At 46.4% G+C, this 14,735-nt stretch overlaps 1 protein-coding gene across 5 annotated transcripts in view; it reads left to right on the top strand.

The window, feature by feature from the left end:
* The first annotated feature begins 11,364 nt into the window (after positions 1-11,364).
* Positions 11,365-14,735, top strand: part of PM20D2 (peptidase M20 domain containing 2) — a 39,928-nt gene continuing 36,557 nt past the window's right edge. For all 5 annotated transcript variants that reach the window (XM_084782887.1, XM_084782889.1, XM_084782888.1 and 2 more), the window contains exons 1-2: positions 11,365-11,955; positions 13,763-13,911. In XM_084782887.1, the coding sequence (XP_084639013.1) occupies positions 11,506-11,955; positions 13,763-13,911 (599 nt within the window). In that variant the 5' untranslated portion in view covers positions 11,365-11,505. The remainder of the gene's footprint in view (positions 11,956-13,762; positions 13,912-14,735) is intronic.

The raw sequence follows: 14,735 nt of genomic DNA, 5'->3' as shown, positions 1-14,735 counted from the left end.
TGGAGCACTGGAATTACAGCCATGCACCACCATACCTTTCTATTTCACTTAAGAAAATGATAGAGTTAAAAAGTGGTAATTGAAATCCAGACCACAGAGCTGGGATGTAGTTCAGTGGCAGGGTACTTGCCTAGTGTCTGTGAGGCCTTGGGCTTGAGTACTAGGACTGTAAGGATGCATGAAGGAGGGAGAAGGGGAGAGGGAGGGGGAGGCAGAGGACAGGGGAGGGGGAAGGAGAGGAGCAGGAGGAGGAGGGGGAGAGGAGGAGGGGGAGGGAGGAGGGGGAGAAGGGGGAGGAGGAGAAGGGGAGGTAGAAGGGGAGGGGGAGGGAGAAGAGAGGGGGAGGGAAGGAGGAGGAAATAAGAAATTACAGGTCTATAAAGACTATTGGAAAAAGAAATGTCAGAACTCTTTTTCAGTTGTTAAAGCTTGTCTTAATGGACATATTCTTAACTCACTGTGCACATTATATTGAAAGTGGACAGACTGGTGAGATGGTTCAGTAGATAAAGGTGCTTGTCACCAAACCTGACAACCTGAGGTAGATTCCAAGGACAGCGTACATGGTGGAAGGAGAGACCAGACACCAGCAGTGTTCTCTTACCTTCACACATACAATGTGGCACACTCCTGCCACATACCCAGACATACGCAAATCAATAAAATGTAATTACAACATTAAAAACACAGGGGCACATAGGAAGTTACACCTGATGTTTGGGTATTGACTAAGACTTGTCTCTGGTAAAATACAAAGAGCGGTGGTTGTCATTTAGAGTCTAGGAATTAGCTGGACTTTCCTGCTCACGCTGTTTGCCCACCTTACACTCTGTCACTCGAGAGACCCTTTTCTAAATACTTCAGGAGAGCACGGCTCTCTAATTTCTTCTTCCTGTTGCCGAGACAAGGTCTCAATCTAGAACTCACTATGTAGCCTTAATTTCTCCTGCTTTGTCTCTGGCCTGTACTGTGGGCAAGCTTAAGCAACTGGGTAGCTGTTTGCCGGTCCAGGGCCTGGGTGAACTGGTTAATGGCAGGGGTTACTCTGAGCAGCTTATAGAGGACAGCCTGTAGGCTGATGTAGCGGGGCCATTTGAGTGAGATTTCTTCTGGGCTGGATGCCCTGCCCGGTGCTGAAGTTCTTGGGCCTTTTCTCAAACAAAGGATTGAGCATCATTTTGGCCTCCTGTTTCTTCACCACGGTGGGATGCGGTGGGGTGGGGTGGGGTGGGGTGGGGAGTGGGGACGGGGCTACCTTCCTCCCCTTGGCCTTCTTTCCTTTGGACGTCTTGCTGGCCTCGAGGAGAGAGTGGCTCCTCTTATGAGTCATTTGAGAAAACTTGTGCAGAACTTGAAATCAAGTACCAGACTGTGCTGGTTAGTTTTTTATGTCAACATAATGCAATTTAGAGTCCTCGGAAAGGAGGGAACCTCAGGTGAGAAAATGTCTCTGTAAGATCAGGTTATAGAACATTTCTTAATTAGAGATTGGTGGGGGAGGGTCCAGCCCACTGTGGGGGGTGATATCCCTTGGGCTGGTGTCCTGGGTTCAATAAGAAATCAGGCTGAGCAAGGCATGAGGAGCAGGCCGGTAAGCAGCACCCCGCCATGGCCTCTGCATCAGCTCCTGCCTCCAGGTTCCTACCTGTTTGGATTTCTGTCTTCACTTCATTCAGTGATGGACTATGATGTATAAACCAAATAGTTTCCTTTCCGACTTGCTTTTTGTCGTAGCAGTAAGAACACTAATTAAGATACAGGCGACCCCCTGACTCCTGCATCTAATATGAGCATTGGCCTGTGAGGCAGTTTGTGTTTTCCAGGATTGCTTTCTCAGCTCTAATTTTTCCTTTACTCCCTGGATGCTTTGTTTCTTCTCTGGTTATACCATTTTGCACAGTCAATACAGAGAAATGCACTTTCCGGTGTGCGTGCTCTTCTCTTAGATGTCCATATCCACCACTTCTCCAGATGTCCAACGCAACCCGCCGACTTGTCCCTCATCCTCCCATTGGGCTAGTTTTCATTTTAAATTTTATCTTATTTGTAACGGTTTCTTATTGTTTTTAGATTACCAATATTATTAGTATTACCAGTATGACCAGTATGACCAGTAGGCTTGGCTAGCAATCAATTAAGACACCGACCCTTGTTATATTTTAAAATGTCCTTAGTTAACCTAGGACAGGGCAGACATTCGTCCTCTACTTCTCATGCCTGCCCCAATCCTATGCCATCTGTTTCCACCAATTTCTATCAAGTTACCTCCCATCCATAATCCCAAATACTTGCTAATGTTCTTCATCTGGGCCGAATTCCCCATCCATGCCGGCCATGTGCTTCTCCTCCACCTAACCCACGGTGGCCTTCTTCTCCTCCTCTGGTCTTTCTCTTCTTCCCAGGATTCCTCTCTCTATTTCTAAGCCCCACCTATCTCCACTTCCCTGCCAGGTAGGGTGGCTTTTTATTAATCAAAAGGTGGATCACGGAGACAGCAAGCAGTAATTAGCATCAAAATACATTAGACCATCCCCAAACAGTTTCTTGTATTTTTTTTGAGATCGTGGTACAATTACATCATGTCCACCTTTCTTTTCCTCCCTCCAAATTCTTTCATATTCCTCTCCTTGACTGTTTTCAGATCCATGACCTCTTTTTCCATTGTTGTGTGTGTGTGTGTGTGTGTGTGTGTGTGTGTGTGTGTGTATTCCTAAGTACACAAATGCAACCTGCTCAGTCTGTATGTTACAGACATACATACACATGTTTTCAGGGCAGATGGGAGAGCCCAGGAGGCCTCAATCCTACACAAAGAATGGCAGGCAACTAAGGAGCCCTGAGAATGGGAGAAATACTCTTCCCTCGGGAAGATTAGAGCAACTGGTTATCCGATGGTCTGTGAGAATGCTTAAGGTTCCCAGAGTTTGCAGACAATGTGATGAAAGGGGTCATCTGACTAGTGAATGCATGTCCAGGAGAGGCATACAAAGTAACGTCTTGCCGTTAGGAAGCAGCTTTGGAGTCCTAGCTCAAGACTCAACAGCAAAAAGCATGAACCATTCCAGACAAGAGCAGACCACAGTTATCAGGTTAAAACAAACAAACAAACAGCAAGTCTTATTTATATTAAGAGAAAAGCCATTTTTTAAATAGAAAGGGAGAGAGAGAGAGAGACAGAGACAGAGAGAGAGACAGAGAGACAGGGAGAGAGAAAGAGAGAGAGAGAGAGAGAGAGAGAGAGAGAGAGACAGACAGACAGACAGACAGACAGACAGACAGAGACAGAGACACAGAGACAGAGACACAGAGAGACAGAGACAGAAAGCTCACTCCAAGAAAGAAGAAGGCTGCTGGTGCTTCCCCCTTGCTGCTCCTGGTTGCTGTTGATGCAGTTTGACAAGAAGAAGCTGGAGATATCCTGAAATGAAGACTGGACTTGCCCCAAGACACCTGATGACCCTAAACAGCAGGAAGTAGCTAAGAAAACCATGCCCCCTCTCCCCACTAACCTTCTTTCTCTTCTACCTGGTGTTGGGGTGCTGGAAGGGATTTGGGTGGCAGTGGGAGAAAGAGATATAAGGAAGCCAAAATAAAAACAGATTTTAAAAGTCCATCTACAGATCACCCCTGCTTTCTAGAGTAAACTTACCAACCACTCAACTGTTAACGCCAGAAACCTGTTACCATTTCTCTGCTGTCCCTGTCTCGGGACAGAGCTTTCCAATCAGGTGTCTGCTAGAACGTGGAGTGTTTCTGACACTGTTGGGTGGTGCAGGAGCCTATTAGTTTAGCTCTTAATTAAATGTCTTCTGATTCCAGTTCATCGTTCATTCATTTAGTCACCAATTAGTCCTGTAAATTTTGCTAAAGTTTGATGCATCCGATTGTTGGTTCAGCTTCTTCCCCCTTAGCGTGTCCAGGTACCAAAGCATGCATGTTCTGGACCCAAAGGCATGAAGTGTAGCCTGGCAGGTGGGTTTGCAGGATCCCAGGCTGGCAATGAATGGCCAGAGGAGAAAGTTTTCTCTGATAATAGCTCCTCCACTTTATTGAGGTGAGCGAATAAGGATTATATAAGCATTGGGGGAGTGGGTAGAGGTTTTCAGGTGAGTGTACATCATTGCCTGAGGCTGAAGGGCTAGGAATGCTTCATTTTCGTGGAGATGAATTCCAGGTGCTAGGCTATATGACTCCCCCAAGAATTGGAAAGGAGGGCCGGGTGTGGTAGCACACGCCTTTAATCCCAGCACTCTGGAGGCAGAGGCAGGTGGATCACTGTGAATTCGAGGCCAGCCTGGTCTACAAAGTGAGTTCAGGACAGCCAATGCTAACATAGAGAGACCCTGTCTTGAAAAGCAACAACCAAAAACAAACAAACAAACAAAAGAATTGCAAAGGAGGGGAGGGGATGTCAAAAGACCACACGCACCGGGGAACAGGAAAAGAACCTCCTTACTCCTGCCAGTCTCAAGACTGAGATTTTGGGGGCTTGGACACATCTCGACCTCACTCTAGCTCCAGGCCAGTTTCCCCAGTTGCACAGTCTACATGCCTCACATCCACTGGTTGGATTGTTGGGGTTAGGTTAGTAATCCTAAGCAGTGTGTCCCTTGTAGTGGTTTGAGTTAGCATGGCCTTCATGGGCTCATGTGTATGAATGTTTACTCACCAGAGAGTGGAACTGCTTGACAGCATTAGCAGAACTAGCAGGTTGGCTTTCAAAAGTCCATGCTAGGCCAGATCTCTCTCTCTCTCTCTCTCTCTCTCTCTCTCTCTCTCTCTCTCCCTCCCTCCCTCCCTCCCCCCTCTCTTCCTCTTCCTCCCCTTTCTCTCTCAGCCTGCAAATCACAATGCAGCTCTCAGCTACAGCTACAGCTACAGCTACAGCTACAGCCGCAGAGAGCATGATGACACCATGCTCTCCACCATGATGTTAATGTGCTAGACTCAGATCCTCGGAGTCTACTCCTAGAAACCCAATTGACAGTCAGAGTCCAGAGTCGATGCAAAGGCAAAGGAATTTTATTGAGCCGACGCACCGGGGTCCACCAAGCTCAGAATAGTTGGGGGACCCTATCCTGCAAAGGCTGAGGGTTTAAATACCCTTTACAGAGGCAGAACTCAGTACCAGTGGTTAATTATTAACTGATTGGCTCCCAAAGGCCTTTTGGGAGCATGGCCTTTTCTCAGGGCCTTGTAAATTCTGATCAGGGTGAGGTAGAGGCAGTAAATTCCAAAGGGTGAGGTGGAGGGCTCTTGCTCGGCTAACAATGATTTGTTTGTTCTTGCTATCAGCCTTCGATGCTATTGTTAAGGTGGCTGAGCTCAGGCCACCTGGAATCTTACACTATCTCAGGCTAACAGATTCCGGGTAAGGTGGGGGAGGGGCTGTGGGGTGTAGTAGTGGAAATTTTTCTTAACTTGACCTATTTGGCTACTTTAAGCAGGAAGCATATAAGTAACATGGCTGAGCTATAGCTAACTTAAGCTAACTTGTATTCTTCAAATGAACTAAACCTCTAAAACTGTAAGCAAGCCCCCCATTAAATACTTTCTTTTATAAGAGTCACCTCGGTCATGGTATCTCCTCATAGCAATAGAACAGTGACTGAGATAGAAGTTGGTACCAGGGACTGGGATTGCTGTGACAGGCCTGATCCTGCTACTAATGTTGGAGGACTTTGGGACTTCGGATTAGAAAAGCTGTTGGCTTCATGAGACATCCTAATAGAAGCAGGGGAGACGGGTGCTGAGGGTGATTTGAACTGCGGGAACAGCTCAAGAAGTTTCAGAGAGGAAGACTATTAATAAGTGGCCTAAAAACCATTCTTGGGATATTTGGCAAAGGACGTGGCTACGTTTTGTCCTTTTCTTAAAAATCCGCATGAAGCTAAGTTGAAGAGTTTTGGATTAATGGTGTTGTCGGAGGGAATGTCAGAGCAGCCTAGTGTTGACTGTGTTGTGTGGCTATTCGTGACACTCTTACGCAGAATTGCAACGAGGAGGGGCAAGCTGGACAAAGAGAAATACAAAGTGTACAGTGTGAGGAGAAAAGAAGCACCAGGAAAGATGGCGGCAAGCCGAGCCCTCTACTCAAGGAGGTAAAAAGCCTGGTGCCCTAAACATCCTAAAGGGATTGGGGACCTCAAGGCAAGACCGCACCCAACTAAGCTTTCTTCCAACTTGTAAAAAAGGAAGTAAAGACGAGCTTAATCAGGGAGGGAAACCTGAAAGCTAACGCAAATGTAATTGAAAAGAGGGGACCGAGTTCCAGCCCCAGCCTCAGATAAACATCTACCCTCGGGTTCCAAGAAAAACAGGAACCAAGGACTGTGCCCATGTGATTAAGTCTGAGCTTACCCCGGATCTGCCTACGCAATTTGCTGATGTTCAAATGTTTGAAACAACCAATTGTGTGTGGCCGTGCCAAAACTTCCCACTCCCCCACCCCCGACCCTTGCCCATATAAACCCCTAACCCCTGGGCTTCTGGGTCGACCCCTCTGTTTCCTGTGTGAGATATGTGTCGACCCGGAGCTCCGCCAATAAACTGCCTCATGTGTTTACAGCAAGACGGTCGTTTGTGTGTCTTTGGGTGCGCGCCATCCCGAGGCTTGAGTGAGGGTCTCCCTTCGGGGATCTTTCACTACTATCAAAAACCACATGTTCTAGACACTTAGGGTCATACCTAGTTCCTAGAATACTTGGGTGTGGTCCCATCTGGCTGGAATAAAGGCTTTTGATTGACTATAAACTGTGTCTAAGTGGTCATGTCTGGTGGGCTACCAGAAACAATCAGCCATGGAGATGCAGAATTAGAAGTTTGTCCTGATTTTTTTTGGTCCTGTTTTGGTCCCGTACTTCTTTACTATGCTCCCTTTCCTCCCTTTTGGAATGGTAATGTGTATTCTGTGCCACTGTATGTTGGAAGTGTGTGATCTACTTTTTGATTTCAGCTTTATAGGGGATTACAGTTAAAAGACTGCCATGCGTTTCAGAAGAGACTTCAAACTTTGGACTTTTAAAGTGTTAAAACTGTGGTAGACTCTTGAAGTTGGACCGAATGTAATTTTGTATTTCGATATGGCTACAAGGATGTGGGAATGTTGGAATGGGATGTGGTGGCTCGAATGAGAATGACTCTCCCAGGTTAATATTGGAATGCTTGGTCCACTGGAGAGTAGGACCATTTGATAGGATTAGAAGAACTAGGAGGTGTGGCCTTGTTGGAGAAGGTGTGTCACTGGGGGTGGGGCTTTGGAGGCTTTGAAAGCCCAGGCCAGGCCCAGTCTCTCTCTCTCTCTCTCTCTCTCTCTCTCTCTCTCTCTCTCTCTCTCTCTCTCTCTCTCTCTGCCTGGGGATCAGGATGTAGCTCTGAGCAGCTGCTCCAGAACCAAGCTTTCTGCCCCACTCTCCACCATGATGAAAATGGACTAACCCTCTAAAACTGTAAACAAGTCCCCAAATTAAACACTTTCTAAGGGTTGCCTTGGTTATGGTGTCTCCTCACAGAATTAAAGCGGTGACTAAGACACTTTTCCACTCCCAATCAAAATTCATTTTTCTGCTGACCTATTCCCTTAGTTCTCTGATTTCTGCTACATGGCAGCCAACTCTTCCGCTACCTCAGCCCACGCAGGTTTCTTAGTTGTATGCCACTGGCTTACTTCAGCTACTCATTCAGAGTCTTATCAACAATATTCTGTAGTAACACAGTATTTTTTTTCTTTCTTTTCTTATTTTTCTCTTCTTTTCTTTTTTTTTCTTTTTTTAAGAGTGGCTCAAGACAGTGTTTCTCTGTGTAGCCTTGGCTGTCCTGGACTCGGTTTGTAGACAAGGCTGTGTTCGAACTCACAGAAATCCACCTACCTCTGCCTCCCGAGTGCTGGGATTATAGTCATGCACCACTGCACCAGGCCATAATATTTCCTTCTCTGCACTCAGGTAGTAGCAGCCCCCAAATCATGCCATGGTCTTGCTTCATGCCAGATGGAATTGTTCAGGTTCAAACACCGTAACCAAAGAGAGTAGAGAAGGTTCATATTTTCATTTGGAAACATTTCCTGTTTTGTTTTGGGGGAACACAACTGCATTTTCTCCACGAGTCAGATCTCCTTCTCTCCTTCTGCGCGCTGTCCCTCACCAGTATGTCTAATTGCCTTTGTTCCCCCCTTAATTTTCTTTACCTTTTTTTCTCCCATCCCATTCCACGTTTTTGTGATCTTACTTAAGTCTCATTTTGTTGGTCTGTGTCAGGGATTTCACTAGGGGATTATTTTATCCCACCCAAAGAATATAAACCAGGCTGAAGGAGGGCTGAATCTGAAAGCTGAAATAGCATGTAGTATAATGTTGTATAAAGTGGCTGGTATTTCAGTTTTGTTTGCCACAATAACTGAACTTCGCTCCTCTCTGTTTTTTCCAACCAAGTACCCGTTTGTCAGGAATTTCTCATTTCAAAGTTATCATCCCCAGTGATGAGTGCTTGCTCCCTGCAAAGAAAGATATGTCTCATCTAAGAATAATTTCTATTCACCCCCGTCCCTTCCCTCCAAAAAGGAAAACAAACAAAAACACCACCACTCCCAAAAAATCCCGCCACTTAACAGTACATGCTGTGTTTTTACTCTAGCCCCAGATAAAGAAAGGAAGTTTTTTCCTACATGTTTTTTGTGTGTTTGTTTGTTTTGTTTTGTTTTTTGCTAGAAACAAAATGTCAGTGTCCTTCATAGCATCATAGATTCCGAGGATAGTTTTATGTATAGTAGAGGTAGAAATAAAAATAACAATTAAAACATACTGAGTTGGCTGGCATTTAAGAATGCCACATGTCCAACACAGCTTTAGGAAGATCTTCTTGAGCTGGGAAGATGGCTCAGAAAGTAAAACACTTGCTTTGCGGACCTAAGTTCAAATCCCCAGTGCCCATTTAAGAAGCTGGCTATGGCTGTGTGTGTCTGTAAGTCCACCTTTGGCCAACCAGCTTAGCCAAACCAGGGGGCTTTGGGCTCAGTGAGAGACCACGTCTCAAGGCAATAAGATGGAGAACAATTGGAAGCACCTGAAGCCCTGCTCTGGCCTCTTGCCTGCGCACTGCCCCAGCAACAAATAAAGGCATTCTTTCTGCACATCCAACTCTAATCACCAAGTAAAGGTCTGATCTGAGGATCTTTAAAATTGCATGGAGTTGATGTGCCTATTGGCGATCTGAGTGCCTCTGTCACACCATCGTACCTGGTGCAGCTTATGAATAAAGTTTATATACAAGCCTGTCTGTAGCTGTTTGCTGCTGCCTAATGGGAACAAAGAGGATTTCCACTGCTATAGGCAGAGTTGCTGCCATAAAATTTATTTAAGATGGCCCAGCACAGTGTCACACGCCTGTCATCCCAGCACTTAGCAGAGGCAGGTGGATCTCTGTGAGTTCGAGGCCAGCCTGGTCTACAAAGTGAGTCCAGGTCAGCCAAGGCTACACAGAGAAACCCAGCCTCTAAAAATGAAAAAGAAAAAAGAAACCAACCCAAATATATTAAAGATGATTCTGTCCGTTATGATGTAAATAGATGTATGTATGAATTCAGATGTTTGGTTACACAAGCAATTAAATGTTGTGATGGAACATTGTCTTCTGTATAATACTGTGCCCAGCATTAGTAGGCTGTGCAATCTTGGATATTCATCTGTATAGTGAAGATAAATGACCACATCAATAACCTCATAGGTTGGGATTTAAAACATTTGGAAGAGCACTTGGCACAGAGTAAGTGCTCTTATTATGTTAACGTTATTCTGGCTTTTAGCCAACTCACTGAGCAAAATAATCTCAAGTCTCAAAGATGCTGGAGGATTTCTGTAAGTGAGTATTAAAGTTTATTAAGAAAAATGAGGGTGGGACTGGAGAGATGGTTCAGCCAGTAAGAGTATTTGTTGTTTTGTTCTTGTCAGAGGACCAGGGATTCAGTTCCCAGCACCCACATGGTGGCTCACAATCAGGTATAACTCCAGTTCCAGGGCATCTGAAGCCTTCTTCCGTCCTCCTCAGATCACACACACACACACACACACACACACACACACACACACACACACACACACACGTCTGGTACACATGCGTACACTCAGGCAAAACGCAAAAACATTCCTAATGAAATAACACTAAAAATGTTTTTTAAAAATTTTTTTAAAGAAAAGAGAGGCCACCCATGATTTTAATGTCATATTTATTGTATTTAGGGCTCAGTTTCAGTTAGGGTGTTAACTAAGGACAGTGTTTTCATGTTAGAGTGTGACACAGACTCTGGCATTGTTAGGGTATAAACTAGTAAAAACTGACCACAGTCTCCCTCCCTCCCTCCCTCCCTCCCTCCCTCCCTTCCTCCCTCCCTTCCTTCCTCCTTCTCTCGCTAACTTTCTGAGACAGAGTTTATTTTATGTACCTCGGGCTGCCCTTGAACTTGCTCTGTAGAGTAAGTGGGCTTTGAACTCAGAAATCTGCCTGCCTCTGCCTTCTTAGTGCTGGGATAAAAGGCGTGGGCCACCTCACCAGGCTCCTTTATACTCATTTTCAAAGATAAGGTTTGTTTGTTTATTTTTACAGTTTTTATTTTTCAAGACAGGATTTCACTGTGTAGCCCTGGCAGTCCTGGAACTCACTGGCCAGGCTGGCCTCAAACTCAGAGACCCACCTGCTCTGCCTCCCAAGTACTGGGATTAAAGGAGTGCACTTAAATATATATATATTTTAAAACATTAAACATTTCTTATTTTTACACATACATTTATATGATTACATATACATTGTATTTTGTTTGACATAGTTATAGCAATTTAAGAGATGGTAGGGTAGGAAGAACCAGCAGCAGCTTTTAATACAAGAAAACCTCAGAACACTAATTATTAGACACAACGTCCATTTAACAATTTCTCGAAATGGTATCGCTCTGCAGGAAAGGGAGAATATGGCTTGAATTTCCACCCGATATGATATGATATGATATGATATGATATGTGCAAATCATGTTACTTGGGCTTATCATCAGCCAAAATTTTAGCTAAAACTTGTCATATGCAATTCCTCTTCTTAGGAGGAGCTGACACCCAGCTCCACCATGGGCCTGAGGGCAGAGCTGCAAGGGCGACTCCTGGCCTGGAGGGTTAAGTTACAGTTAGGGTTTGTGCTCTACGGTGTGCGTTCACGGGGTGCTGGTTGCCAAAGCCTCCAAGCGCCGCCGCCGAGGACTGACAAGGACAGCCTAGCAGTGCCAGATACATCTGAGAGTTGCCAAAGGCCGCCGAGCGCTGCCAAGATGCTGAGCGGTGCCGAGAACTGGCAAGGATTCCCGAGCAGTGCCGAATACAGGCAAGGATTCCCGAGCGGCGCCGAGGACTGGCAAGGATTCCCGAGCGGTACCGAGGACCGGCAAGGATTCCCGAGCGGCGCCGAAGGCCTCCGAGCGCCACCGAGCCTCGCAGAGCGGACTAGGGTAGAGCGGTACGCGCCCGCGCTATGGGTCCCGTGGTGGAGCGGCCGGCCGAGCCGGGCACGAGCGGCGCCCCGGAGCTGGAGCTGGTGAAGCGGCGCGCGGCCGAGAGCATCGACGAGGCGGCCGAGCGCCTGGGCGCGCTGAGCCGCGCCATCTGGAGCGCCCCCGAGCTTGCCTACGAGGAGCACGGCGCGCACCGCGAACTGACCGGCTTCTTCGAGCGCGAGCCCCCGGCCGCCTCGTGGACCGTGCAGCCGCACTTCGGGCTCCCCACCGCCTTCCGTGCCGAGTGGGCGCCGCCGGAGGCCGCGGCGGGGCCCCGCGAGCTGCAGCTGGCCTTCCTGTGCGAGTACGACGCGCTGCCCGCCCTGGGCCACGCCTGCGGCCACAACCTCATCGCCGAGGTCGGGGCGGCCGCCGCGCTGGGCCTGCGAGCCGCGCTGGAGAGCCTCGCTGCGCCGCCGCCGGTCAAGGTGAGCCTCGCCGGGCCAGGGCGGGGAGTGTCGGCGGCGCGGACGCTGCGCGGAGTGCCAGAGCAGTTAGTTTTTGGTGGCAGCCGGCTGCAGTTTGCCGACTGGGTTGTGGATCTCTGGAAGAAGGGGGAAAAAATGGATTTTGATTTTGATTTGAGTAATTGGTATTTGTATAGTAAATTTCAGTCTTTAGAACTACCAGACGAACAAACTTTCTACAGGAGTAGAGATAACGGAGAAGCGAATAAACATTTACTACGTGTTCGGGTTCATTAAAAGTGTTGATTTTTACTTCAGAATGTCAGCAGTCGTCGCGGTTCTTTAAGCAGGAGAATACTGTGCGTGTCTGTCTTAGGCAGGTCTGATCTTGTGTTTACTCTTTCGGATGGTATGCGTAATTGTGTGATCCAAGAACCAACCCTCTGTCACTGAGCCCGGCTCACCGCTCAGTGGCAGGAATCTTGTACAGCAGTTCATCTCTTGTGGCCTTTCCCCTTTAGCTACCTTCTCTTTTATGTCTCTGCTTTTTTGTTTCGTTTAGGGATGAGGGTGTGAAACCCCAGACAGACTTAGAAAAGTTCTCATCAGTCGGTGAGAGCTCATTAGACGCAGTGGAAGGAGGAGCTCCACGGCCAGGCATGATAGGGCATGGTAGTACATGCGAGGCCGATCTCTGTAAGTTTAAGGTTAGTCTGGTCAGCATTAAGAGCTCCAGGACAGTTCAAGATTATAGAGAGGACCCTGTGTCAAACCGTCCCCTCTCCCCCGCCCCAAGCACATCAATTTAAAATGCTTTATAAATTTAAAAATAAAGCCAGACTTTGCGAACTGTACCAACTTCTAATTCCAAGTGGTGGTTCTCAGCAAAGGTCCTCCCGTGCCAGAAAATGCAGTATAAGTGCAAAGCCTTATATTTGGCAGGCAAAGCCTTTTTCTCAACCTCAGCTTGTTTCATTGTATTTTTATTCATGACCCTGAGAGTATATTAATTTTATGCAGGTAATTTGTCTTTGCTTAAAAAAAATTGCTTGAAGAAGTTAAGCTTAAACATCAAAGTAAAATGTTTGTTCTGTAAAGTTCTCTTTTGTTTGATTAGGTGTTTGGTGTCCATTAAGTCTTCCGGGTTGAACTGGTGGAATCGAATTAGTAAGTTTGTGGAACAGTTGTCGGTTTCTAACCATGGCGATAAGAATAATGACTTGAGACCTTTTAAGCAGTGTGTCAGTAAGGAATCAGTTCCAACCGGAAGGGCAGGACAGCTCTCTAAAGTAACTGCAGCCCTGAAGACTTGCTCTGTAACCTGGGAAGCCTGAAGCCTATCTGAAATGATTCAGGCCACCCACCCACCTCACAGGGTTGTTGTGAGGGTAAGAGACAGGCCACTTGCAAGGTCCTCACCAGGAAATCCCCTCGCTAACTATATACCATTATGTACATATGCTAGCAGGCTTAGCTATGAAGAGACCTTAACAGATAAATCCTAGCAAATGTTGAAGAACGAAGTATATAGAATTTTAATTTTTTAAAAATCTTTGTTATCATAGCTAAGTTTAAATTAAGTTATAAATTTGAGGTAACTTTCCTAGAGCATTCCTAGCATGCATTTATATTAGTTTACTATAACAATACAGATTAAAATGTGATTCTGCACCATTTATTTCTATTGACAGTATAAGTGTCAGACTGTAACTTCTCTTCAGGGTTTAAGGACTTAAGTATACATTTTGAATGCAGGTGCACTAAAATCTGTTTAATGTTTTCTTGCTAGGAATCTCTTTGTGGTGCTAACATATGTATTTCCTTGTAGGTAATTGTCCTGGGAACCCCTGCAGAAGAAGATGGCGGTGGCAAAATTGATTTAATTGAGGCAGGTGCTTTTAAGAACCTCGATATTGTTTTCATGGCTCATCCATCTCAGGAGGATGCCGCCTACCTACCGGATGTGGCCGAGCATGAGTAAGTCACCACACTGAGGATAGTTTGTTTGTTTTGGTTTTTTTGTTTGCTTGTTTTTTTAAGATTTTATTTATTATGTATACAGTGTTTCACCTACTTGTAGGCCTGCAGGGCAGAAGAGGGCACCAGATCTCATTATAGATGGTTGTGAGCCACCATATGGTTGCTGGGAATTGAACTCAGGACCTTTGGAAGAACAGACAGTGCTCTTAACCTCTGAGCCATCTCTCCAACCCCTGAGGATAGTTTCTTAGTGGACGACAGACTGAAGAGCTTGGGCCAAAAAGCTAAGGCAGTGAGACAGTGTAGTGAGTAGAAAGGCCCTTGTCACGCACGCCTGGTGACCTGAGTTATTTCCCCAGGACCCATATCGAACTGGAGAGAACAAGCGGGCTGTGGTGGCGCACGCCTGCAATGCCAGCAGAGGCAAGTGGATCTCTGTGAGTTCGAGGCCAGCCTGGTCTACACAGTGAGTCTAGGACAGCCAAGGCTACACAGGGAAACCCTGTCTAAAAACAAAAACAAAAGAGTAAAGAGAACTAAGTTGTCCTTTGATGGCCACAGGTGTCCCATGGCGTGCACCTTCCCCATCACACACACAGACAATAGTTTAAAGAGGAAAAGGAAAGTAAGCCGGACACTAAACCTCCACAGTTACACATTGAGAGAGTAAAACGAACCTCTTATCTCATTGCTGGACGCTAAGGCGACTGGAGTCTTGAGTTTGAGGCCAGTGTGTTCTGCACAGGAAGGACTCTGTGAACTGACTGAGAGCGCTGTGCTGTTTCACACCGAGTAGCTTCTGGCAAGCCTCTTCTGGTCAC

Source organism: Acomys minous, assembly GCF_964271855.1.
Source record: "Acomys minous genome assembly, chromosome: 1".
NCBI lineage: Eukaryota > Metazoa > Chordata > Mammalia > Rodentia > Muridae > Acomys > Acomys minous.
The sequence above is the reverse complement of the archived record's forward strand: the minus strand, read 5'-3'. Positions and strand labels throughout refer to the sequence as shown.